This window comes from Polypterus senegalus, chromosome 6 (genome assembly GCF_016835505.1).
Source record: "Polypterus senegalus isolate Bchr_013 chromosome 6, ASM1683550v1, whole genome shotgun sequence".
Lineage (NCBI taxonomy): Eukaryota > Metazoa > Chordata > Cladistia > Polypteriformes > Polypteridae > Polypterus > Polypterus senegalus.
This window is the reverse complement of record NC_053159.1, coordinates 36,224,768-36,252,519: the sequence shown is the minus strand read 5'-3', so window position 1 is coordinate 36,252,519 and position 27,752 is coordinate 36,224,768. Positions and strand designations below refer to the sequence as shown.

General features: G+C 42.6%; 1 protein-coding gene across 1 annotated transcript; it reads right to left on the bottom strand.

The window, feature by feature from the left end:
- Positions 1-639: 639 nt before the first annotated feature.
- Positions 640-27,344, bottom strand: zmynd12 (zinc finger, MYND-type containing 12). Its single transcript, XM_039755827.1, has 8 exons — positions 27,221-27,344; positions 24,150-24,291; positions 21,590-21,761; positions 21,298-21,467; positions 21,074-21,196; positions 18,751-18,880; positions 6,116-6,261; positions 640-1,179 (listed from the first exon to the last, which is right to left on the bottom strand). Exons 1-8 carry the CDS (start codon positions 27,328-27,330, stop codon positions 1,069-1,071), a joined length of 1,104 nt encoding a protein of 367 aa, XP_039611761.1. The 5' UTR covers positions 27,331-27,344; the 3' UTR covers positions 640-1,068.
- Positions 27,345-27,752: the final 408 nt, after the last annotated feature.

Below are 27,752 nucleotides of genomic sequence, written 5' to 3'. Positions count from 1 at the left end.
CATATGTAGCTAGAATCAAAACCTCCTGGTGTAACTCAAATGAAGACTACAATGTGAGGATCTTGACACCATCTCCTATTTTCTTCCCATGTTTCGTGCTACTTATTTTTATTTCTGTTACCTTATGACGCATTTCTGCTGCTCCAACATTACTGAGACTGAGCAAAATGTCAGGCGGGAAGGGTTGGGTTGTGGAGGGGGCTTGCAATAAACTGAGCTGAAGCATGTGCCCAAAGCTTGGAGTTCTGGGAGGTAGGGCACAGGTCAAGCCCACCATTCCATGGTGGCATAAGGTAGCCCTCCATAACATGGTTGCTGTTATCGTTTGGCTGTAGTGGAACATCCTCAGAGCATCCCCACCCATGGCCACCTCAGCAGAAAATGGAAAGTGGAGCTTGCATCGCATGGATGACAGACGGGCCTGTCAGCAGTCTCTTTTATTTAAATAAGAATTAAATATTTAGTGGATGGTGAGGCGGCCAGTTGCTGCAAAGGTTTGGCTGGCTCAGTTTTCAGTTGCTCCTAGCAGCGTGTGGCATGGAGCGTTTCAAGGATCATGTCAGCACGCACCAGTGTCTGCTTTACTGTATCATTAATTTCCCGATTTGCTCAGTAAGGATGACACCAGTGGAGGGGGGGTGGTGTGTGGAAGGCAACAGTCCTTTATTAAAACGGCTTCATTACATTTACATGGTACCGTGTACAGAGCAACAGCAGCTACATACAGCGAGTGAAATGCATGATAAAAGAATGAGTCCCCAGAAGATCCCTGAATTAGGCGGACATGGTCTCTTACTTCATTCTACGCTAGAAGGCTCGCGAGGATCAGTGCAAACGGGCAGCACTTTGACCAAGCAGCTGGCATGCAGATGTTGCCACAAAGAGTACATTGAATTTGTAGCGGAAGCAATGAGGCCGCCCATCCCAAGTACATGAACCCAGCTAGCAGGAAGGAGCCTCTCAGATGGGTCTAGTTCCAATGTCCACAAGCTGAAGAAGGCAGGAAACACGTGGTGATAGGAAACAAATATACAAGTAATTCGGCTCTCTGACAATCCGCCAAGATGCCTAGGAAGGTTTGAGCTGCATCTGCTGCATGAAACTTTCAATATGTCTGGTTAAGTCCAAGTTGGGAACCTGGTGGCTGACAAGCAGGGCTTTGCTGCACAAATCTTGAGCCTGCAACTCAGAAAGAGAGAGAGAGAAAAAAAAGAGAAGGTCATTGAAAGAGCTGTATAAATAGCACTGGGATTCATTAGTGTCCCCTTCTGGCTCGCAGCACCGGCTGCTGGGTTGCCTCCGGCACATCCACACATTCATGAATAACACTCAACAACACTCCATAAAGCTAAAATGCCCTTCAAGAACAGTCAGCGTGGCACACAGCAGTGCTGCCTGCCTCAGTCTCTAGCTGATTTGTGACACTGCTCTTCTTTGTCACTGTCATCTTCCACCGCAGTCACAGCTCTGTAGTTGCGCTTTGGGCCTAGGCAGAGGGTGCAAAATGTCAGCTTGTGAAAGTCGCTGGTGTCCCCAGCTCGGGTCTCTGCAGGCGCTGAGGCAAACCGGTCTCCCCTTGTGCCTCTCTCCACACTGCTGTTTGATTTAAGGTGCTTTTGGTGTCCAAGTGCTACACCTCCAAAACGCCCGCGAAGGTTACGTATGAATCGGTCGTAGTGAGGCTTTCGCCAATGAATTCGGACAGAGAAAGTGCTGAACGGTGCCCTTCCGGATTCGCGAACCGCGCATCTTCTTGAACGCGATCGAATCCTGGCACACGGATGTACATATAAAGAAGGGGGCGTGGCTCCGCGTTTGCGGTGGGCTATTGTATTTTAATCATTCAAATCTTTAGTAAATGCTCAAGTGAACACACACTGGTTCTGAGCGCCACGATATAAAAGCGTGTCCTCATTGTGGGCAGACGCGCCCGATGCTATCAGAACCGCTTGACCTCGATCTGTCGAAAATGAACGGCCACCTCATTATTCTCAGAGCTGTTTCGTGGAAAATACAGGGCAGCAGAGTGTAGTGGAAGGCACTTCTCGGGGCCTGTGCGTGGTACCCTGAGTGTACCTTAAATGATGTAGACACCCTGAAACGCTGCCGCTTCACCGATAAGCACCAGCGGCAGCTTTCTCGAAATTGGCAAAAAAAAACCTTCGATCGCGAGAAGGCATCGAACCGACATGCTTTACGCTCATTTTTCACTCCCGGCCGACAAACAGCTGACGCAGGCAGCGTTTAAATATTCCCTGAACGAGCTCTGGCGTCTTTCGATTTTCTCCTTCTGAGTGAAATGCATTCGTGCAGGAAGCCAAGACAGCGGCAGTCGCTTTGTCTTGTGTCAGCAGAGCCTGTCAGGGAGAGCAGACTGCCGTAAGTCCGCTTCCGTACTGCAGCGACAGACGGGTAAAAGGAAATATAAGATGATGCCGAGTGCAGAACGTGCTAAGAGTGCCAGACCATTGCCGAAATATGCGAACAGTATGAATAAAATGCAGAGGAAAAAAAATGCAGGTGTTTAGTAGTCAATCACTGCACTGCACTCACAACATATTTAACAAGAGAAGCTGAAAGGCCTTTGGGGCAGCGGGTCGATGGCCACCCGAAATGAGTGATCGGGATGACTAACAAGCAGTACGGGTTTGCGGCGTTCGGGACTCTCCTAAACTCAATCGAACCGCACTCAACACCCGATTGATACGCACGTCGTGCTTGTATTTTAGTAACTCATATAGAGTAGCCCTAAGGTGTCAACTCAGAAAGTGGCAGCCAGCTACAGGCGTGTGGCACCATTCAGAAACTACAGGTGATCGATTGGCTCTTTTGGTGGCACCACTTACAATATTTCGCCTTCAGGATTTCCTGCTTGTAAAAATAAAAAAAAGGGTAAAACGCAGTTTCGTCTGTCTAAGGTCAGAATAAGACTTCCACGGGCTGCTGGGTGAGTTAGCTCTTTAAGGGAGAGCTGATCATATTTTTAACAGTGCTGCGCAGCACTTCTCACTCCTGCTTTAGGTGCTAGACTCGGTCGCTTCATAGTCCCTTCGTAACCCGGTCGTTTCATCGAGCGGTTGGGGGTGTTTGTAAAAAGGCACTCTGACATCAGGGGTCCTTTGGGGCACATCCAGAACGCCCGGATGGTGGATCCGCATCAGCGTCTCACACAAAAATAGACACGCAATGCCAGCATCTGTAACGGAACCCGAAAGCGCCCCTCATTTCGGAGCCGCTACTGGACAGGGTGCTGCACGTCACGCACACCACATGATTCCTGCAGGACAGGTTTTGTTCCTCTCCCCAGAGGAACACACGATAATTTTTGATACAACACGTAATTTTCAGAATCGCTTAAAATAACAGTCGGGGCTTAGTGGGCCTAAACCTAACCAGACAGTCCATTGCACAAAGGGCCGGTTAGATCGCAAGCGCATCGCAGGGTCCACTCAGTTGAACACCCACATTTGCGCCGCGTTCATTTGCAATCGGAGTCTTCGGAGCTCAAACATTTCACCTTCCCACTTCTGTGCTTTCAAGTGAATTTATGGTCGAACTTTAATGAGAAAATCAAGGTCGCTGTTAATTTTTTTATTTGGTGTGGAAAAAAATGCGCTTTTTTCGTTAAAATAAAGAACAAGCTAAACATAGCACATGTGTCTCACATCTCTCCAAATACATTTCGACCACAAACACTGAAATTCCTTCTTACAATTAAGCCAGTGTCACATTATGCAACATCTAGCTAGTAGGGTATCTCAGACTTGCCAATCGTAGTTGCTGATCCATCGCCGAACCAAATTACAACGGCCATAGCTTTTTCCCAGCCAACAGGTGCGGTAAGTTCATCCTCAATCTCAGCCATTTTTGTTTTTGTAAACTTTTTTCTCCCATTCTGTCCTGGTATGTAAAACTGGAGATATCAAGACAATGACGCTTTTCTTCTCAGTTGGCACCATGCTCCCATGAATCTCATGGTATAATGTGACATGCCCAGTGACTCGCACCAACTAGTTAGTAGTTTGCGTTGAAAGATTTGATCTGAGTCGCGGACGATTTGGTGTGATTTCAAGGCATGTCACATTATACTACTGTGATCATGGTGCCAACTGCCTCTGACTTGCAAAGATTATGTAAATGAAGGCTATGGCTGACAATTGTTGGAAAAGTCATCAAATGTGACATACCAAGCAACTCACTTCAACTCATCTGCGACTCGCCCATGTAGGTTTGATTGTATTGAGTTGATTATACAGAGTTGAGAACCATTGGATTCTCACCCGAAAGTGCAATTCGTGACGAAGAGGATGTTTTAGACCTGTGCTGGTATCAAAAAGGTTGCCAGTTCGAATCCCCATCACTGCCAAAAGAGATCCTACTCTGCTGGGCCCTTAACCTGCAATTGCTCTAGGGGTGCTGTACAATGGCTGACCCTGCGCTCTGACCCCAAGGGGTATGCGAAAACTAACAAATTCCTAATACAAGAAATTGCATAAGGTGAAATAAAGAACAAAAAAAAAATAAAGAAGCTCATCCTGTAAAAGTTAACCCTTCTTACAGCACCAGCTCCACAGCACACTATTGGCTCTCAAGAAAAGGGGTAAGCATGACTGTGCTGTAAGGTCAGCACACAATCACTAAATGTGACATTCCCACTGATTTTTAGGCATGAAATTTGACAGGTTCCGGAGATAAGATGAGCAACTGCAGTTGACAAATCTGGCCTACTCAACGACTAGAAATCATGTAGTGTGACATTGGTTTAAGGTGAAAGATCTACATTACATCACAACTCATAGAATTTAGGTAACTTTGCTTTCTCTGAACTGTCTGACTCATAGCTCCCAGTTTGTTGGGTGTTCGCTTGGAATTTCCAAATTGGAAACCCGTTATTTACCATTTGTCCGATAGCACGTGAGCACAGCATTATGGTGGACGGAGATACTCATCCTCTTTCACTGCGAAAAACTGCAACACTGCCTTGACCTGTACAGTTGAGCAGAGGGCGGGGCTAATGCTCATCACAATGGGCGGGGCCTGGTGTTTAGCCTGCCTGCATTTACAGTACATATAAATTCACATTGTCATTTCGGAATTAAAGGTGAAAGGTAACTAAAGAGTTGGTGTTGTCCTGCATTTTTTTTTTTTTCTGGAACCCAAAGGACTAGATGCCAAGCAGACATGTGGCTTCCATTAATGAGCAGAGTGAATCCACCCATCCATCTTCCAACCCGCTATATCCTAACTATAGGGTCACGGGGTCTGCTGGAGCCAATCCCAGCCAGCACAGGGCACCAGGTAGGAACAAATCCCGGGCAGGGTGCCAGCCCACCACAGGACACACACACATACACACCAGGCACACACTAGGGACCCTAATTTAGAATCACCAATGCACCTAACCTGCATGTCTTTGGACTGTGGGAGGAAACCGGAGCACCAGGAGGAAACCCACATGCAAACTCCATGCAGGGAGGACCTGGGAAGTGAACTCAGGTCTCCTAACTGCGAGGCAGCAGTGCTACCAATGCATGCCATGCCACGCCACCCTGAGCAGAGTGAATTCATTTACTTATTTAGCAGATGGAAAGCAACATATTTAAATCATACATTTTCATATTCCTACAATCAGAGCACTTAGTGGTCACTTTTTTTTTGTTCTTTATTTCGCCTAATACAATTTCTTGTATTATCTTGTATGACCCCTTGGGGTCAGAGCGCAGGGTCAGCCATTGTACAGCGCCTTGAGGGCCTTGCTCAAGGGAGTAGCAGAGTAGGATTTCCTTTGGCAGTGATGGGGATTTGAACCGACAACCTTTGGGATACCAGCGCAGATCCTTAGCCTCAGAGCCACCACTCCGCTTTGTGCACCAGTGATCCTACTTTATAGTCCAGTTCTTTATGGAATCCACTACAGTAATCCAGTCATGTCAATAAATGGTCATTGCTTCTGGGAAGAAGCTCCCCATCTATCAAGGAGACAGGACTTGCCTGGAATGAAAACCCCACAGCATCTCGAGCCCCAAAGTGTGGAAAGCCCTGATCTGCTGAGTGTGCTGAAAGAGGATTCACAACCACCTGGTGTTATGAAGAAGTACATTGGAGTCATCCTCACCTTGCTGAGATCCGTGTTCAGGTAGTGCAGCATGGCGAGGGTGTGTAACGTTCGGCATATTTTGTCTGGTTCCTGCTTTGTAGCCTTTTCTTGCACATCAAGGATGGAATTCAGTATTTGGGATGCCTCAGCCCTCTGCGCCTCATCTAGAAGCAAACATTAACAAGAGAGCAATCAGAGAGAGTACCTGGGGAGATAATGCCATTTTACCACAGTGGGCACAAGTTTTTCAGAAGAAATTGACAGCATTTTCCTTTAAAAACGGGGTTAACTGTGAACTGTAAGAGTGCAGAATGTTTAGGGCACATGGTTTAGGGTTACCAGGTTGGGCAATTCCTCAAGCTGCACTGGCTTTGGAACTGGAGGACTAAGGAACCTAACAAAAGGAGATATATTATAAGAAAGACACTTGTCTCATATCTGCACATTAAAAGAAACAGTGAATTAACCCTACAAACTGCCCACCCCGGCTTCTTCCTGAGTCCTCTTTGTGAAGACACTCGCCGCAGCCACAATGTGTGCTCTGAAACCGCCAAGCATTCCATGTATTTGTGTAGGCACAGTGCGGCCTCTTCAACATATCGCCTCTGTAAGATCATTTTGTCCGTTATGAGATTCTTGAATGGCAGGAGAATGTGTCCGTAGCTCAGGCTTTTAACTGCATTGTTTTGATGAAAAATTCATTTGTATGCGCCACATCAGAATGAACCCTCATTCTTCATACTTAACTCTGCCATTACCTACGCAAAGTGAGGACCCAAGGGGAAATGCAACCAGAAGACTCTATTCTTAATGTCATCCATGACTCCATACAAGTGGCATACAGTAAATCACTCTGCCACTCTGCCCACACAGCTCCAGGCTTGTTGAGGAGCTGCCCCAAAACCATGCAGAATCACTGGGTGGCAACTCTAGCAATGTGATGCTGACAGCTGGCTACTTGGCAGTGTGGTATCTAGGTAATGTGGTACATTGGGCAAGAACTCTCCCTGCCAGGAAATGGAATTTGAAACAAAAATAAATAAAAGGTGGGTGGCAACGGGAGATGACTATGACTCATCAGGACATGGGTGCCAGTGTAAGTACGCCTTGACAATTTTCAGCAATGTGACTAAGTTTGGGAGAAATTACAGTAGTGAATTACTGCATCTTGCTTAAAAGGTTCACTCTACAAGCTTAAACCCTTTTGATATTGCAGTGTAGAGAATATCTTCATATATAATACGCTACCGTGGCTGTCCAGGATTTTAAATCACCTATAACTCGCAAACCGTCTGACCTATTGACCTAAAATTTGGTACACATATACTACTTGATGTCTACTATCTGCTTTCGGGGTGAGGATTGACCTCCAAGGTTATTCCTCTTTTCATTTTTATTTTATTTTATTGTAGAATCAATTCTTGGCAGTGACCAGCAGGGCAGCCGCATGTGTACGGGCGCTGTTCTCATCTCTACCACCTTCGCAGTCACTTCCTCTACCTCTTCATATCTTAAATCATTCTTGAGGCAGATTGAAGACTTAAGTGCCAGCTAAGTGAAAAATTAAAGCAAATGTACTAAGTAATTGCAACACAAACGCTGACAATGGCTTTTAACGTGAAAAGATGCAGATTAAAGAAGAGAAGCAGCTGGCCACTAGGGTGGAGAAAAGAAGAGCTGCTCAGGAATCAGCAAGCGCATCAACCTCTGAGCAATCGAATAGTAAACAGAGACAGAGAAAGAGTCTGAAAACTAGGAATGCTCAAGTCAAGTGCGTTCACTGCACATTATCGTTTAGAGCACCGTTACTGGTGATAATAAGAATTCTTTACATTTATATAGCGCTCTCCTCACTACTCAAAGCGCTTTTCAAAGTGAGTGGGGATTCACTTCAACCACCACTAATGTGTACCATCTACCTGGATGATAAGAGGGCAGCCATTTTTACACCAGCACACTCACCGCGCATTAGCTGTGGATAATTGGGGGGGGGGCCAAAAGGACCAGGCCATGGAGGACAGTTTAGCTTGGACAATGGGATACACCCTACACTTTACGAAGGAGGACCAGAGATCTTTGATGACCACAGAGAGTCAGGACCTCGGTTTTACATCTCTTTCGAAGAATGGCACCATTTTTACAGCACAGTGTCCCCATCACTGCCCTGGGGCACTGGGATCCCCCATTCAGACCACAGCGTAAGTACCCCCTACTGGCTTCACCAACACCTCTTCCAGCAGCAACCCAAGCTTTTCCTAAATGGTCTCCCATTCAAGTACAGTGGAACCTCGGGTCACAAACATCTCGGACCACGTACAAATCAGGTTACGACCAAAAAGTTCTGGCAAACTTTATCTGTTCATGACCACATGACTCGGGTGACGAACAAGCCAGTTTCTCTTCCGGTTCGTACGCGCCGATGATTTCCGCACGTGTTAAGTCTCTTCCTGTGCATTCGCTGTGCTGCGAGCAGCGAGCGCAAGAGCGAGAGAAGGCAGTAAGGCCGACAAGGCAGTTAAACAATGCACCGGGCTTGTTTTTAAAGAGACTGCAAGGTTAGTTTTCTTTGTTCAAGGTTTTCTCAATGTTATTCAATGTTTTTACATTTAGTTTACTATTACACTGTGCATTCTATGGTATAATTAAGTATTTTTGTGCTTGAAAATATTTTTAAAAAATATATATTTACATACAGCTCGTACGGTCCGGAACGGATTAACTGTATTTACATACAGTCCTATGGGGGAAATTACTTCGGGTCATGACCAAATCGGGTTGCATCCAGAGTTTTGGAACGAATTACGGTCGTGACCCAAGGTTCCACTGTACTGGCAAGTCCTGAACATGCTCATCTTCAGGTGATGACCTCTTCTGAGATGCATGTGGTATGGCTGCTGGTGTGATGTACAGCCCTGCCTCGTCTGTCTTGAAAATCTGAAATGAACATGCTCCTGATCGCAGTCATTTTCTTTAAAAATCCTCTGCCCATCCCTTACTCATTCAAACTACAGCATGCTTCTTTTTTTAGGTGGATTTGTCCACTGTTACCTGGCAGCTCTTTTCCAATGTCACGTATTAGTGCTTCAGGAAGGAATCTGCTCATTTGGACACGTAAGAAAGAGGGCATGTCTCCTACACTGGCCTTGAGCATGGGAAAGATGCATAATAAATAAAATGTATTAATTATTATTATTATTATTATTATTAACAACTCTGGCAATGAAGTCCCTCCACTATGAAGAGGAGTTTAACAGCCCTCTATGAGCATCTTTAAGTCACTGCCAAAGATAGAATTTTATTTTTCCCTTGGAGGGAAAACAGCCTTTTTACCAAAGCTCTTTAAATAGATAAATGCATAAATAGAGAGAGGAATACAAATATACACACTCGATGTTCTGAACATACATCTGAATGACGAAAAATAAAGGAAATCTCTCTATTATAATAAAAAAATCTTAGGTTGAGACGTGATCTTCTCAGAAAGGCTTTGACGTCCCGCGAGACAAGGTAGTGAGACCAAAGGACAGCTGCTGTACAGGTTTTTAAATGATTGACACGCAGCGCGACAAGCAGAACACGCAGCTTGGCAGCAACAGCAGCAAGCCAGCAGCTGATCCGATCGCATCTCCTTAGCGTGCGTTCAACTGCCCCCCCCCCCCACAACACAAGCGGCAGAGATTCGAAGTGGCTGGCGCATAGCATCCCCCTTTGGGGTAGGGGTGGTTGAGCGAAAGAAAACTTCTGACTTGGCATTCACAGTGAGGCATTATGCAGGCGTATTGCAGTTGGCATAAAGGAGACCCTGTTGCATTTCTTGACATAGTTTTGCTGAATAATTTGTTGGCCACATCTGTTTTCAAACACTTTCTCTTGATTTAAAGGAAAAGATAAATCAAGTGTTACAGTGGTGAAGTAATCCTTAAAAACCGGCCTCATCTGTAGGGGGCACTGGATCAAATGTACCCCATTCCTAAAGTTAAGAGGGATTAAATTCCAGAGCAATACTAGAGGAAAGTTGCTCTGGTAAAAGTGAGTTGACAAGTCCATACCACACATGTCTGAGTCTAAGCGCTACTACAGTCTATTTCTAAAGACGGATCTGTACTTGAGCTGTCAGCCTAACCAGCGGCCTACAATGATGGCAATAGCAAAATCATTCATTCATTCATTCATTTCCGCTGCTTCACAGAGACAACAGTCTTAGCAGTGAGGTCCACACGTCCCTTCTCCCAGGAGATATAATCCTTTTAGTCAGCCCGGAGATTTCTCTGGGGTCCCTTCCCCAGCTGGTCATGCTTGTAAAACCTTCACAGGAGGAGTCCGGGAAAGCATCCATATTAGATGCCTGCGCCACCTCAACTGGTTCCTCTCGATGTGGAGGGTCAGCAGCTCTACTCCGAGCCTCTCCCAGATGTTCGTACTTCTCTCCACCCCTCTCTCTAAGAGAAAGCTCATGTCGGCTGCTTGTACCTGTGATCTCAACTTTTCTATCATTACCCAAAGCTCAGGTCCATAGGTGAGGGTAGGGACACAGATCAACCTGTAAATCGAATTTCACCTTCTGACTCAGCTCCTTCTTCACCACTATGGTCAGTATAGAGGATCACATCACTGAGCTTGCTGCCCCTATCTGTTTGTTGATTTCACCATCCCTTTTCCCCTTCACTCATCAAAATGACACTGAGGCACTTAAACTCCTAAACTTGAGACCGTAACTCACCTACCATTTGGAGAGGACAGTCCCCCTTTTTCTGACTGAGGACCATGGTCTCAGATTTGGAGGTGTTGAATCTCATTTCTGAGGCTTCACACAAGTCTCATGCTAAATTGTTGGCTGCATTCAAACATGATAGATGGTGGATGATTTTGGTGCTTTGCTGATATATTAAGTGTCAGTGAAATTTTGAACCATTGCAACCTTTAGATACTGCAGCCGTGAAGTTGTTTTTAGTGTAATGGAAATACTGAGTAGTCTACATGTTTTGTCACTGTAGCATAAAGTGTCACCACTTTCATACATTTCAACCTACAGTAAAGTTAAATTGCTTTTATTTTATTTTTTTTTCTTTTATGCACATAAACATCATGTCACTTTCCTGGTTCGATTTAAAGGAGCCATGAGAATTGAGTTGCACTGATTTTCACATAAGACAGAGATTAGCATGGGAGGAGACAGAGGCAGAAGTCAGGCTGTTTGCTGCTTTTGTCCAGTAAGGGATGGTGATGAATATATACTGTGGCGGTCAGCCGGGACCCTCGACAGTGGAAGGACCGGGGGAGAGAACTTACTCATGGCGTTACCTCCCCAGAGCACTAGATGGCAGCCTCCTGGGTTGCAGAGGTGCCTCGGCCTCCCACAGGAGTTTGGAACAGCCCTGCCTGGTTCCATGGGTGCTGCCAGGGGGCGCTGCAGGAACTGTTGGGCCCTTTGTTGCAGCACTTCCACCACACCCTGAAGTGCTGCCGGAAGAAGGACATCAAGCACCAGGGGCACTTCTGGGTGCAGTATAAAGGGAGCCAGCAGCCACTACACCGGGAGCCTGAGTCAGGAGGAAGGAAGACGAAGCTTGCTGGAGAAGAAGTGGAGGCAGAGAGAGAGAAAGAGAAAGAAGGAAAGAAAGTGTTTTGTGATTTGTGTACTGGCAACTGTGATGTGAAGGTATAAAATGAGGGAAAGTGTTTCTCACGTGGAATCAATAAAAAGTGTGTACTGAACTTGTGTCTCTGCAGGTCTGTGTTGGGGTTGGGGCTGCTGTTGCACCCCTTGGTATTCCATAATGCACAATATCATTACTACCATATTGAATAAATAAAGAAATTAATTTTCAGTAAACCAAATAAATAAATACTTTCTTATATGGTAATACTCAATCATCTAACCCCGCCCACATATGACCCCGCCTCCTCCCGAGGTGTATTTGCTTCAGTGTGCACGACTGCTGGCGTGTCACTTTTTTGCTGTCAGACGTGGCTATTGAAGAACTAAAAGACAAAAAAATATGAAAACCATACAAGTTGAAGTAACTGCTCTCAAGCTAAATCGAAACAGTAAGTTCACAAATCGACCAATTCCTTTCACAGGGAGATTTTGAAATGTCCAAAATGTGTATAGCGTGGTGTATTCAAGATAAATCAAAGGACCTGACATATTTCTTTGAAGCGCAAGTATAACAAATTTCAACAAAAATCAATCCACTAGGAGCTGAATTGTTTCATGTGCACAACAGATAAAGCGACTACAGTAGGTGCTTTTTGTATTATACTAGGGGGCTTTGCCCCCTGCTCGCTTCGCTCACCAACCCCACCTGCACTAAGCGCCAGCCACTTTACATCTCTGCTGCTTGTGTATGTGGATTTCACTTTCACCAAACAACAAAACTTTTAATTCTCGTGGATAGGCCTCTTCATTGAGAAGAAACACCCTTTTCCCTGATGGCAACACAAATTAGACAATCTACAAGTCTCCGACTTTAAGATTAAAGCCAAACACTATCTACCTACTTCTGTCATATCACCTATGTCCATATATTTGATCGCTTTTCGATTTTACCTTTTCATCAATATCACATTGAATTTTGATTCTGTGTTTGGAATTACATTGTGACAACATAACATATAACTGCCCACGAGTGAATATCGTTTCTTTCTCTCTACATGAACTGTGTCTGACAATAGCATTCACACAAATGAGAAATGAATGAACCGTGTGCGTGGTTATGCGGGCAGGACCTTTCCAAATCTCTTTCCATAAGCTCTTGTCTCGCGGGGCTTGAAATTTTCTCTTGCGGGATTTCACTTTCGCCAAACAACAAATCTTTTAATTCTCGCAGGTACGCCTCTTCATTGGGAAGTAACACTACTTTTTTTTCCTTGATGGCAACACGAATTAAGTCTCCGACAATCCGTACAATATATTTGATTTCTTTTTGCTGTTCCATTATTTCACCGAGTAATAATTTCCATTTGTTTGCGCTAATGCGATCTTTACTATCCTTTATCTGAGACTTTCAAATTTTCGTACTCCCATTATCTCAAACCTGCTCTGCATGTGTACCGCAACTTTATATCTTAACGATGTTCTACTTTGTCATCTCCTTTTTGTCTTTTATTTCCGGCCCTGGGCGTAGTTAAATCTCTTGGCACAGAGACTTGTCTCACGGGATGTGAAAGTGCCTCTCTGAGAAAATCACATCTCGTCTCCTTCTCCTTCCAAGATTTCTTTTTGTAACAGAGAGATTTGAATGCACCTAAAAAAAGCTCCAAAATTGCCTATATAATGTGTATGCAAAACATCCACTCCAATGCATATCAAAAAGCAGGCACTGTCAATGCCTCAGAATTCAAATAAAAGCACTGCTGCAGAAACTTTCGCTACCAATGACAAATCTCTAAACTCAAGCAGTAAGTGTTGCTAATGGAAGGCAGATGAATGCGGCCAAATTGAATTATTAATATTTATGCTGTACTCTATCATTTTTTGACACCCCCAATGTTTATGACAAGTCAGTGCCTATGCTTGTTAAAGTATATACAGTATATGGAAACATTGTTTTCATACATACACTCCAAGTGTTAATTTAACAGGTTAGGAATTATTAGGTTATATAAAGCCACCATCCCTACATGCATGTAAATATTTTCTTCTGTAAAAGGGTTAGTTTAACCTACAGGTAAGGTGCAAATGAAGCAACCTGCAAGGACACCAGCAACATTTTTATGGTCTGATCCAGACAAACAGAACTTGCAATGTGCTTTAGTGGGGAGTCAAGCCTTGGCCCCAAGTCTAACATGGCAGATCCGCTCTCAACCCAGAAACTGCAGCTTATATGAATTTACTCTGCGCAATCACACACGATAAAAGGGTTTTGTTCAAAGCGTGCAGCAATCAATGTGCGTTGGTAAATGCAAGAAAAAGGAAAAAAAAAATATTGCTTGGTTTGTTAAAAGTGTCAAAGTGCTTCATTGTCGCTAGCCACTCTGCCCACTCACCCTCACTGTGAAAACTCAGGCTGGTGCTGCCATGAATGAATTCCATATAAAACTTTGAATTTCCATAAATGTATCTTACAGTATGTTAACAAGAGGCTAATCTTCTGAATAAAAGCCAAGCTCTATGTGTCCTGCTGGAGATACTGCTGAACCACTGTCAACCAGAAATATTCAGATATGCACATATAAATTGACACTTCCTTCAAATTTCTATTTTAATGGAAGGCTGACAGTCCCACTGAAACTCAGTGTTTTCACTACACTTTTTAATGGCCACCACTAATGTCACATTGGGGTTCTACAACATTCTTGCGATGTCACACTCTTATCTTCCCAGCTTTATAATCCAGCCCTGACATCCAGAGTAACATGTTGGTCATCTCTTTTTATAGTTCTTATATTTATATGCCACCCCGCCCTCCTTTGATCGACCCTAACAATGTTCATTCTTCTCTCCTGAGTCCAACCATGACATCAATACAGCATCATATTTCCATGCTGCTATTTATAACAAAAATCTACTCTTTACATATTTTCAGAAATTTTACACTGTTACTGTTACACTGGTGTGTTTGTATTTGCCCACACTGTTGGCCATTTTAAACCTCTGGACATTCTTAAAGCCCCTTTGTCAAATTTAAGGTTTTGGGGCCAGAGATTCTCAGCAGCACTGGGCCCTAGCATAGGAAACAATTCATTGATCATTTGGGCGAACAAACGGACCAACACACACACGATGTTACTAATTTAGTTTCACCAGTTAGCCTAACCCAGAGAATGTGGGAAGAAAACTGAAAACCAGTCAGCGCAGGGAGAACACTGGAATTGCACAAAGACCACAACTGGTCGAGGGGCTTGAAGCTATAATGCTAAATCTGTGAAACAGAAACACAAACCACTGTACTTCCCAATGGTCATTATATTATATGTTTTATTTCCTAATCTGGATTCCTTTTTTGTACCTATGCTGTTTGATATATTACTTGAACTTGTAAATCTTACCAGTTTTAAATCCCACCCAGTTTCTTCAATTTAATCATCTAGGTGACATCACGTCTATGCACCAAGCTGCCTGTCAAAGCCAACACGTTTCAGCACACCTACTGACTTATAATGACAGTATGGGTGACAGCAGCTACCAGCGCTGACCAAGGCAGTACCATCCAGATGATCACTGGCGGTGTGCATGGATGGTGGCATAGTACAGGACCCTCACCTCTTTAACATGTCAGAATGTCTACTAACTGTTATAAGTAAAAACAAAATCAATGCAGACCACAAAGCAGTAATGACACCAGGCTACGGATTGACAACCCCTCACTCAGCATAGGTATCTTCCCTACTCAGCCTATATACATCGGACTTCCAATACAACTCGGAGTCCTGCCACGTGCAAAAGTTTGCTGATAACACTGCTATTGTGGGCTACATCAGGAGTGGGCAGGAGGAGGAGTAGTATAGGAAGCTAATCAAAGACTTTGTTAAATGGTGCGACTCAAACCACTTACACCTTAACACCAGCAAGGCCAAGGAACTGGTAGTGGACTTTAGGAGGACCAGGCCCCTCATAGACCCCGTGATCATCAGAGGAGACTGTGTGCAGAGGGTGCAGACCTACAAATATCTGGGAGTGCAGCTAGATGACAAATTGGACTGGACTGCCAATACTGATGCTCTGTGTAAGAGAGGACAGAGCCGACTATACTTCCTTAGAAGGTTGGCGTCCTTCAACATCTGCAATAAGATGCTGCAGATGTTCTACCAGACGGTTGTGGCGAGCGCCCTCTTCAATGCGGTGGTGTGCTGGGGAGGCAACATAAAGATGAAGGACACCTCACAACTGGACAAACTTGTTAGAAAGGATGGCTCTATTGTAGGAATGTTATTGTCTGTTTTTACAGGCATTTTTATTACTCTTGGATATTATTTTTTTGTACCAGTATAATTCTGCCAGATTATGTGAATTTCCCCTTGGTATTAATAAAGTATCTATCTATCTACTCTGTCCAAATAGGTTCTAATAACTCCCCTTCTCATGAGACCCACACTTGACCCATCTCAAGTAGGTAATTGCAGACCAGTCTCCCTCCACTCCTTTCTATCCAAAATGTCTATCCCAAGTCTCTTCCTTCCTTCTACAGAACAGACTGCTTGATCCCAATCAGTGGGGCTTCAGGAAGGGCCATTTCACCAAGACTGCTCTACTTACCACTGCCACCATGTTACAGCTGTCTAGCGCTACCCACATATAATCTGTCCTCATCCTTCCAGATGGCTCCATCTTCGACAAGATCAAACCTCAGATCCTCCTTGCCACCCTCTCTGGTCTTGGCAGCAGTGGGATCCTACCATGTGTCCTGGTGAAGAGAGCTGTTGAGGGTGCACCAGTTGAGTACAGGGGTGCACCAAGGACCTGAGCTGGGCCTTCTCTTTTACTTTCTAATTACACCTCCTCACTAGGCCCCATTGTCATGATCTAGTTTTTCATATCAATGCTATGCCGATGATACACAGCCGTACTTACCCTTATAATGTAAATGGAGTAACTAATTATGATTATTAACTAATTATGATTCAGTATTGTTGATGTGCACCTGTGTTTTCTACTTTTCAGCACAGAAAACCCTTTTTTCCTTCAAAGGTGGAGCTGTAGCACAACTGGCAGACTGCTTTGAAAGCGAGAGACGTAGCAGCTACCAAACATGATGATGGCAGAGCTTCGCAGTGGACTGACTGTTGGCAGTAGTGTGTGTTAACTGGACAAGTAAGAGGTGAGAAAGAGCAGCTCTGAGCAGATAAGGTTTACGGTTTGTTTTCGTGAAGACGCCTCAATAAAGCCGGTCAATAAATGTACTTCTTTATCACAAAAAGGTAACGGACCAACTTCTATAAGCTAATTCTGCTAAGCCCCACCAGCAAAAGGAGCTCACCTGTAAGTTATTCATTCAGTTTTGTCATCCAATAATAGCACCTATAATTTGTGATTGCAAACCCAAAATTCATGGTTCATTGTAATGTTCTTTAATTGGATGAAAATGTAAGGAGTCCCGCTCACTGAATAGACTGAACCTGCTACATTGTCTTCCGATCCTATGCTAATGGGCAATGCTAAATTTAGAAAAGCCTCATTTTGAAATTAAGTATAAAACAGGATATTTAAAAAAGAATGGCAAATGAATATGAGACATAAAGTACACAGATTACAGGTATATTAAGTGAGGATTGTGCATTTCAAAAGTGGCATTTGATGTGTGTTGTGCTGCCCTCTGCTGGACACCAGCAGATACATACTTTCTGACTTCTCAAGCACAAAATGCTTACACAGACTGCAAGGAATTTTCTGAATGGTATCACACTAAACTAAGGCAAATGTCTTGAAATAAGAATGACATATTCTTTAAAAAATCTAACCATGCTCTTGAAGCCCGGATTCAATTTGTTTTGTTCCACAGTTGTAACCCAAGAGCACCGGGCACAGGGTATGTGGAATACCAGAAGATCACACACACTCACTCACGGAAGGCTACAGAAGCCAATTACAGGTGGAGGCACAGAACAAATGGCAGTGTGCACCAGCAACACAAGAAAAAAGAAACAAAAAAACACCAAAGTCACTCTTGAAAAGCATTACCCCTGATTTTACTGGAAAGCTATCTAATATAAATCATATTATGTGATATCATCTGTTAAATTCTGCTCTGGGTGGGGATCGATCTGTTCTTAACTCAATTTTTCTTTTTGTAAAAACTTGATTGCTTTGTATGGATTGGAATAAAACTAATAAAAATTTTAAAAAAATTCTGCTCTGTACTTGTAATATTTTTATTTTTATCCTGTATTGAGGATTACTTGTGTTCTGTTCTGTGTATTGTATTGTATTGACCCCATTCTCTTTGACACCCACTGCGCGCCCAACCTAACTGGACAAGGGTTTCTCTGCCTTTCCCAAGGTTTCTTCCATTTTTTCCCTACAAAGGTTTTTTTGGGAGTTTGTTCTTGTCTTCTTAGAGAGACAAGGCTGGGGGGCTTGTCAAGGGGCAAGGCCTGTTAAAGCCCATTGCGACACTTCTTATATGATTTTGTGCTGTACAAAAATAAATTGTATTGTAATACACACTACCAGAGAAAAGTCTGGACACACTTTCCAAGTTTCAGTTTCTTGGCAATTGGTCTCATGGAATAACCTTCTTTCTGCAAAACAATCCAAAAGACTGACATGTTTCTTGAGAACGCTGTTTCATTTTGGCCATTTGAACCCAGAATTGAACTTTTGAAATGCTAGTACCTTCCAACCCAAGTGAACAGAATAACAGATTTCAGTGGTGCTATCGCAATTACAAAGGTTCCTCTAATAGCCAGTTAGCATTTAAAACTGAAGATAAGCTAAGGGAGTTGACCTTTAGCACAATGAAGGAATGGTTGCTGAAAACGAGTCTTATATTACGTAAATTATAAGTTAAAATCAGTTATTTCAAACAATTATGGCCATTAGCAACACTAGCAATGTCTTTGCTATATTTGTAAATTAATTTAATGATATCTTGATAAAAAAGTGTCAATTTCTATCAAAATCATGACTGTTTCCAGGGGTGTCCAGGATTTTGTCTGGTAGCATTTGTGCGTGCCAATAATAAACATTTCCATCTCACTCTAAGTGTACAAACCAAACAAATCCAGTTGATGAGAGATGTCCTCAGTATCAGGGGTGGGTGATGTTCTCCACTTTGGACTACCTACACCAGAATTGTAGACTTTCACCATCTTGCTAAGGAGAGTGTGCCATATCGAAATGACCTGGAAGGAAAATAGTCAATTGTGAGTATACAATAAATAAATATTGATTTCTGTTGTGACCCTGCCATACTCGTAAGTCACCGAAAAAAAAACAATGATGTCCACAGCGAGTTGGGTGGAATGGCAGCCTATCAGCATACTAAAATTTTCTGACCTCTTAAGTTTCTATTGTTGGGAGTTTGAGCAAGTAATAAGTAGTGGAGATTATATGTGAATCATTATAATAATAAGAACATGGGGGAATGGCTGAGTTGATCAAAACTTCAAAAATATCGTCTACCAAGATGATGACCAATACTTGTGATTTTCTGCTGATTTGTGTAGAAAAATAATAATAAACAGATGATGGTACATGCAACTAACTGCTATGAGATAAAGAAGACAGAAGTGTGAGTGAAATGACAAACTGACTCAATTCAAGATAAAGTCAAAAACACATCCTACGGTATGGACACCGGTGTTTCCAGCCACCGACTGATTGTCCGTGCCATTATCTTGATCAGTCACCTACTATGCAATGTGTCCACTTAACTCTTCAACTTGTCCCTTTAGTTTGGGTTTCTCCCCTTACCAAGAAGTAAATCAGCCTTAAAAGATGGAACATTATTGCACAAAGAGTTCAACTCCAGCTCGTGCAAACAAAGCTGGCCATAATGACAACAGCATCGATGTTCAGATCAATCAAATTAAAAATATTAATGCGTGTTTTGCTCCTCTGTGTAAGAATACAAGGAGATCGAACATGTCACTGGCAAACAAATCTGGAATTTAGGAGGATTTCATAAAAAGCATCAAAAGGCAAATAAAAAAGAAACAAAAGTCCTGAAAAAGATGTCTTTTAATGTGGCTTATTCGGATGTAAACCATCATAAATGTTGTTGGGTGAGTTTCTTCTCCTGTAAATTCACCTATTCATCAGGGGTACAACACTATGAACTGATCCTTGCCCCAAATGCATTGAGAATGTTGCTTGAGACAGCACACACTAAGACAATATTTGGTCAACCACAGAAATGAGTAAGGTGGCAAAAAAAAAAAAAACAGTTCATAGGAAAGAATCCCGCATTGAGGCATACACATCCCAGCTGTATCAACTACCAGTGACAGCAGTTGTGATTGGTCAAATGAACGAATGGGTGTGTCAATGTATTCACATAAACACGCCTCTCCAAGATGGTGGGAGCTAAAGGTGATTGTCTTTGCTAGTTATGCAAACAGAAACTGCAAAAATAATTTTAAAATGTTTTATACACTTCGTTTTCTTGTGATAAAACAAAAAGATCATTCAACTGGCAATTCGGTCTAGACACTTTGTGATTCACTTTCACTGATCAAATACAAACTCAAAGACTGAGCGTACACACCGTCCGACTTCATTCAGGGTGGCAGATATTTGTCTGTGCCTGCAATGTGCTTGGAGAACAGATGCATGAGGCCAAGTGCCTTCTAACCAGCAACAGACAAGCCTTTCTAAAGCTCTCGTCATACTACACGAGTGTTCCAGTGATCTTCAGTCGTGGACTACAGTATAGTTACATGTTCTTAAAATAATCAGGGGCAGCCATGCTCCATTTTTTGACTGCCAGTTCTGTAGTTTAACATTCACAGACTGGTCTGTAACTCAGCCCGACAAAAATCAAACAGGTTCAAACAACAAAATTAAAACTTAAAAGTGTGGAATCATGCATGTGCAAGAGCTGACAACCAATGAGTGCTCAACCAGAAGTACAATGCAGACAACATGGTCATGGGAAGAGAATGAGAGCAGGTGTTTTGGACTGTGAAAACTGACAACAGGTTTGTCTGTTTGATTTTTTGTGTTTGTTGTGGAATGACATGATGGAAAGGGGAAAAAAAAAGACAAGACTGTGGCAGAATTTGCCACATTTGGCAATGGTGCTGTCAGTCAGCACATTATTGGCTGCCAGAATGAGGCAAGCTTGGGATAATTTGGAAATGTGAAACTGTCCTAAAATGTCCACACAGAGTTTCGTGTCATCCCCTACAATTCTTAGTCATGTAGTCTAATATCCTCAAGGAAATGAGATCCGGCAACTTCATCTCCCCGAACAGATATCATGTAGTGTCTGAATTCAGAAGTACAATTTTATAAAAGGAGTTAGCATAAGTAAAAATAATAGATAGGTACAATTAAGAGGCCCCAATGCATTTGTCTGCTCCAAAAGTACTGACCTCTGTGTAAAATGAATCTGCAATGTCTGTTTTGCCTTGCTGTGAGAAGACATTGGCCATACGGTAGAAGCCTCCTGCTGCGGCAGTGCTGTTACAACCAAACTCCTCACTGGCAAAATAAACCTAGAATGAGACAAGAGACATTATCATGTGTTTGAGCATATTCTGAATGTCTGATCTCTCACATCTGCTGATGTCCATCCTACTGCTTCTTCTGTGCTCACCTCATTGGCCAAATATCGAATTGCTTCTTCAAGATCACCCTTAACAGAGCACAGTAGGCCATAGCTGCGGCAAAGCTTCTGATGCAAGACGTGGCTGCATTCTGGGTTCTTCATGATCACCCACTGGGATTGTGTGAGATACTCTTCTGCCTGTGTCAGGCGTCCCAGACCTGAAGAAAGAAAAAAAGTGGCATCGAGTTAAGCCACAACTCACAAGTGAAAGCACAAATAAGGAAACACAGATGTTTAGCTCCTTGTCTGGTAGACCATGCTACACACCAGGAAGACTCACCAAGGTTGACCTCTGCAAGCAGCAGGTAGGAGGGAACGGACTCAATGGTACTGATTCCATAAAGCTCAGTGGCAAAGCGAAGACAGTGAATGGCCGCAGGGAGGGCTTCTCCTGGATTCCCCTTGGACAACTTCAACTGAGCAGTGTTAAGCGTCATTTCAATAAGCTGTTTCTGTTAAAACAACAAATCATGTTTGGCACATCAGGATGTTGTAGTTTAAATCTCCTTCTGTCGTGTCCTATAAGGCAATGCTTCCTAAACTCAGTCCTGGGGACCCCCCTGTGGCTGCAGGTTTTTGTTCCAACCAACTTCTGTTTTTAATTGGACTCCTAGCCCGATTAAGTGAGCTGTTATTTCCCAGTTTCTGTGTTTTGGAGTCAATGCAGACATAACAAAATTAAGTTTGGTAAATTTTGATTAAAATGTACTATACACTTTTAAGGGAACTAGCTGTGTAAGCCCATGCTGTAAAAAGCCCAGGGCCCTAGAAACTGTCGAAATCGGCAAAAAAAAATTTTGAAATGTACAGATGTCAGATAAATGAAAGGAAGAACTCTCTCCTAGGATGATTCGTTTTGAAGACGTGCTCGCAACGCTTGTGCATCAGCGGCTAAGCAACATTTTCTTTCTTTGGAGGTTTCGTTTTGCCGACATCCTGGCCTCGCTTGCGTATTAGCGGCGGGAGGAAAAGTATAAGGGATACCATTTTGCCGATGTGCTCGCCTCGCTTCTGTATTAGCAGCTAAGCAAGTGACTCTTCGGAGGTTTCGTTTTGCCGACGTGCTCACATCGCTTGTGTATTAGCGGCTAAGCGAGTTTCTGTTTCCTCGGAGATGGAGCCCATACCCCGACTACACCTCTCACTTCCGGGCCGGACAGACAGACGCACACACTTCCACACGTAGACATTTATATATATACGATAGTTTTTTAGTTTTTTTAAACTTTTTAACAATTTTCAGCCTGATTTTCATTCTGCTTTTCCAGATGTTCTGATTGTTTAATTTATTAATATCTACTAATTAATGGGTCTGACACTAAAGTTACTGCAGCATTTCATCAGTCAGTGTTGTTTACCTGGCTGTCATTTCTATTTTAATTATCATTATTAGGATACAATGAAGAATGCAAACTGCACAAAAAATAACAAAACAATAGGACAACAACAAATGAGAGGTAATCATTTAAAGCAAAAGTAGAAATATTTCTAAATGTCCTATAAATGTAAAAATCATACTGCTGTGCTTTTCTAAAGGCAGAATAAGAGAAGGGACAAAAGACCATCTAAATAAATGAGATCAATTATTATCACTAATTATGAATTTGGCTGAAATAAAAACCTGCAGCCAATGTTATCCTCAGGACTGAGTTTGGGAGCCACTGCCATAAGGGATTCCAGGCTTAGCCACTGACTGGTCATGTGTGTCCGAGTAAAATGACTAGTTGGCAGCAGCATATCTAGACTGGTACTTAGGAGAAGAGTGATCTGTGAATACAGTAGAGTGCATCAGTTTAGTGAAACAAAGGAGAAGCTTGTGAGCTGACAGTGGTCCTCAATCAGTCATTCATAAAAAGTGGATGTAACTTTATTATAAATGTGAATGGAGCTTTGCTTGTAATGTATTTCAGCAATATTGTGGTTTTGTGTGTAACCTTATGGTAAATTTGAGTAGTGCATGGCTTCCTATTAGTTTCGTTTTACTTGTTGCTGGACTGGGAGATACAGGATATCCAAATATAATGGTGTTCAGAATTTAGGGTTAGTCTTCGGATTGTATCAGCATCAATTGGGTTGTACCCATACTGTATTGATTTGAGTCCAAAGAATCGACTCCTAGCTCTATCAGAAGGCAAATTTCCTCCTATGTAAGCTGTGTCATCATTGCTTTGATCAGGCCTCTGTTGGTAGTGTCACCAATCAACTAAACGTGAGCATCTGTGATGTGTAGGAAGAAGCTGAAGTACCCAAGGAGAAGCCCACGTGGACACAGGAAGTACTGGAGCTGTAAGGCAGCAGTGCTAATTGCCATGCCATTGTGTCACCCTCTGGTTGATTTTAACAATGATGCAAAATCTGTCTATAATCTGAGTCTACTCATTCTAATCTAGGTCTTTCACAGCATCAGAGCCTATCATATCAACATCTAGAACAAGGCAGAAACAACCATGGTTGGGGGCATTAGCTTAGTGCAGGGTATACTTTACCATGCAAGACTAATTTAGAGCTGCTAATAGCTTGAATACATAAATCTTTGGGATGTGGTATGAAAAATGGAGTAATCAGACAGTAAGCTAGGTAGATGCAAGAAGAAGACAAACTCCATAGAATTCAAAGAAAGCCTTCTGGAGCTGTGAGGAAACAACACCAAACACTGCATCACTATGCCACCCAATAACACTAATAATAATAAGTTTGCAGTTGTATTGCTTTAGGGACCTGACAGTATGAATTCCAACCTGAATGGGGAAAAAAAATCATAAGAGCATGTAGGTTCACTTCAGTAGATACACCATTATTAAATGCACGCCCAAGGCCCTCAGTCACTCTCCCTCTGGTACCTGTCTTTGCTGTAGCTGAACTCTCTGATGTTCCCTCTCATCTGATAAACACTGAAAGGCTGGGAGGGTGCGCAGTGGGACCAGTAAATGACAGATAATCTCATGAATGCTCTCCCAGTCTGCCTTCTGGTGATCAGTGTCACTGTAAATGAATGAATAAATAGGTTATAAGTCCTAGTCATAGTCATCAATACAAATGTTATTACAAGGACAAATGAATGCACATAGATAAATTGTAAAGATGTAATAAGATACTGTATTTTTCCCATTCATTCATATTCCAAATCTTGTTTTTCCAACAAAGAGTTGCCAGGGTGTATCCCAGATGAAATGGGTGCAAGGCAGGATACAAACCCTGAACAGGATGGCACTCCTGTGCAAAGAGGTCATTTAGAGTCACCAATCAACCTACTCTGCTGCCTAACCTGGGACTATCTGAACATTGTGTGGACACATTCAGGATGCGCAGACTCCACACTATCCAGTGACTAGGCTGAGATGTACTCTATTTTTTTTACAGTCTGGCTATTACTCAGTCATGCCAGTCTTCATTGGGTGTAGCATCAGATACCCAAAGTGAAAACTGGGTACGTATATGGAGCTTCCATGTTTAGGTGTCCAGAGGACACTGCCACCACAGACCAGTGCCACAGATATCCTATACTTCACTGGTAACTCTCTTAGCCACTGCTTGCAGCAGGCAGCTGGGCATCATTCCAGATAAGGGGCCAAAGAGATGGGCATTGAGGATGTCTTCACTACAGTACATCCATCTTTGAAATCCAGCCAGCCAGATTAAATCACGATCAATGAATCTGAAGAAACACTTTTAATGAGACTCACAACGGGCATGCAGAACTGCAGATTTAGTACTTTAGCTAACTTTATCAATACAACTGCAGACAGCAGCAATGCAGACTTGAATGCAGGAGGCTTAGCCAAGAGAATTTAATATTTCATTTAGGGATCAATTGCTGGAAAATCAGTCCTGTATTTTCTGTGAAATCAGGTGTTCTTCAAGTCAGATGGTGGTTTTCATTATGGATGCTACCATAAGCCTTTCTGTGTGAGGCTATGAAGTAACGTCATATCAGTCATGCCAGCATGGAGCGGCCCAAACGCCACACCGGAGCACAAGTGAAAACGAGATGACATACTGTACACCCACACACTTACTTACAGCACCTTTAGAAAGTCTGCACCTGCTTTCCCTCTTATAACATGAATTTAAATAGTTCTTTTTTAAGAATCTACAGCGTTTATTCTGCAACTATGAAAAAACAAATGAAATGTTTTAAAATGCAAATTAAAATATAAACTTGAAAAAAGTATTTCTGGATAAGTGCTAACTCCTCCCGTAACGTTCATTCATTTTCATTCACCGCTTCATCAAAACGCCCACTCACATTCACACGGGATCAATTCAGAGTCCCAATTAAACTAACAGCATGCCAGTAGCATGGGGAGCTGAGGTACCCAGAAAAATAAGTCACGGGACAAAAGTGCAGAGTCCACAAAAATAGTGACCGGGCTGATATTTAAATCAAGATATGTCGGGCAGCATACATCATTATGGTGACCCCTACCCATCCTCTTTACAACTGGAATCCTGAATAAGTTATTGTGAAATTACTCAGCTTCCACATCAGGCACCAGGTTATTTTTTTGTGTCAAAGTGCAGCAATTCATATGATTTCAGAATAAATATTACAGCCAGCACAAAGATGTCATAATAGTTAGCAAAGCTACCCTAAAGCACTAGGAATCCCAAAAGCTCCTGGGTTCATATTTCGGCCAGTATGGATTTTAATGTTCTTCTTATGTCTTCATGGTTTTTTTGTTTGTTTGTTTTTTTTGTAAGACACTCCAGTTTTTCATCCACGTCCCCAGAGACATGCAGGTCAGGTTGATTGGCTCTACCATTTATTCCAGTTTAAGTGAATGTGCCATTAAAAGCACTGCTCATGTGTGTGACAACCACCAATAAGTAAGTTCAGAAAATGAATGGATGGATGGACATAGTAGTATCTGTAGATCTCCTCTTCTGAAAAATAAATCTCAACTGTAAGTAGTATGGAGCTTTCAAAATTATTTCAACACAAAAGGTTTGTAAAGCATGGATTAGGGGAGGGAAAACAAAAAAGAAAACATCTTGAACTGTCAGGAGGCATGAACAATATGACTAGTCAGTGAGGACAACTAGAAACCCACAGTGTCCCAACAAACAGACTGCAAGAAGAAAGTGAATTCTGAAGAATGTCCACCTCAAATGTTCCTTGAAATAGGAAGTGAAATATTTTGGACCCACTGCAAAATACATTTAGAACACAATGTGCGTAAGAGAATGTTCAAAGAGTAACGCCACTATGAAGCATGTTGGAGGAACAGCATTTCATAGGAGAGTTCCTCCACCTAACAAGAAAACTGCAAACCTTTCATGATAGAATGAAATGTGAGTAGACCAAACTACACAAAAGTCACTGTAGAAAACTTTCAGGCACAAGGTAGGAGCAATCTTTGGGCAAGGTACCAGATGATCTCAGGGTAAACACACATACAAAACTACATATCAGGTGGCAATATACAAATCCCATTTCAAATCTGATGTACAGTAAATATCTCTGAAAGATAGATAGATAGATAGATAGATAGATAGATAGATAGATAGATAGATAGATAGATAGATAGATAGATAGATATTTGTCTTATACTGCACTTAATTTAATGAGTATATAGTGCTAATGCTTCTGCTTCATCAAGACTGTAACCTCCCCCTTGTGTGGCTTCTTCGTGGTGACTTTATACAGTACATTATATAGACAGAATTATTTATGTACTTGTTTTTGGTTTACCCTTGTATTATATAATCTAGCACTGTCTGGGCCCTCATGACTCTCTACATTATCATATGACTTATATACAATATTTTCACTGTGAACAGATCCACTGCTCTGGTCTTTGTTTTTGCCGTCCTTCCCTTTTTATCTCCCTCGGGACGCTCTCTGGTCTCTCTTTGCCGACCTCTCGTTCTCTCTTATTTTTATGCACACTTATCCCCCGAAATCACTCACCAGTAGTAGGTGACCATACACTTGGTACACTGGACCAAGGCGGGCTGCTGGCAAAGTTCACAAAGCAGTTTAACGCCTTTCGGCCAAGCCAGCGGATTTACATTCGCCATCTTGTCCTGTCCCGTTGTAGAAGACGCTAAAGTGGTTGTCCGGGCAACGAACTCTGAACTTTGAGGAAAGTTGCCTGGCAACGCACGTGCCTTTACACAATACTCTGCAGTTTATCTCTGATACCAACTGTTTTGGGAAAAGAAGCGTTTTCAACGGCGAGTGCTGTGCATGACCGGTAGATTCGTTACGTACAAGAAAAAGAAAAACTTAACGATTCTTAGTACATGTTACGTTTCTTAGTACATGTTAAAGAGTCGCTTATAACGACGCTCTCTAAGGTGGAGAAAACGGTATTAGCTTTGAACCGTTGTTTGAAATCTGATTGGTTATACCAGTCAGAATATTGGAAAAGTTATGTCTCGTCCATTCCATTTACCAAGATTGTCCAAAATAACATCAAATCGAGATCTGAAATTCCCTG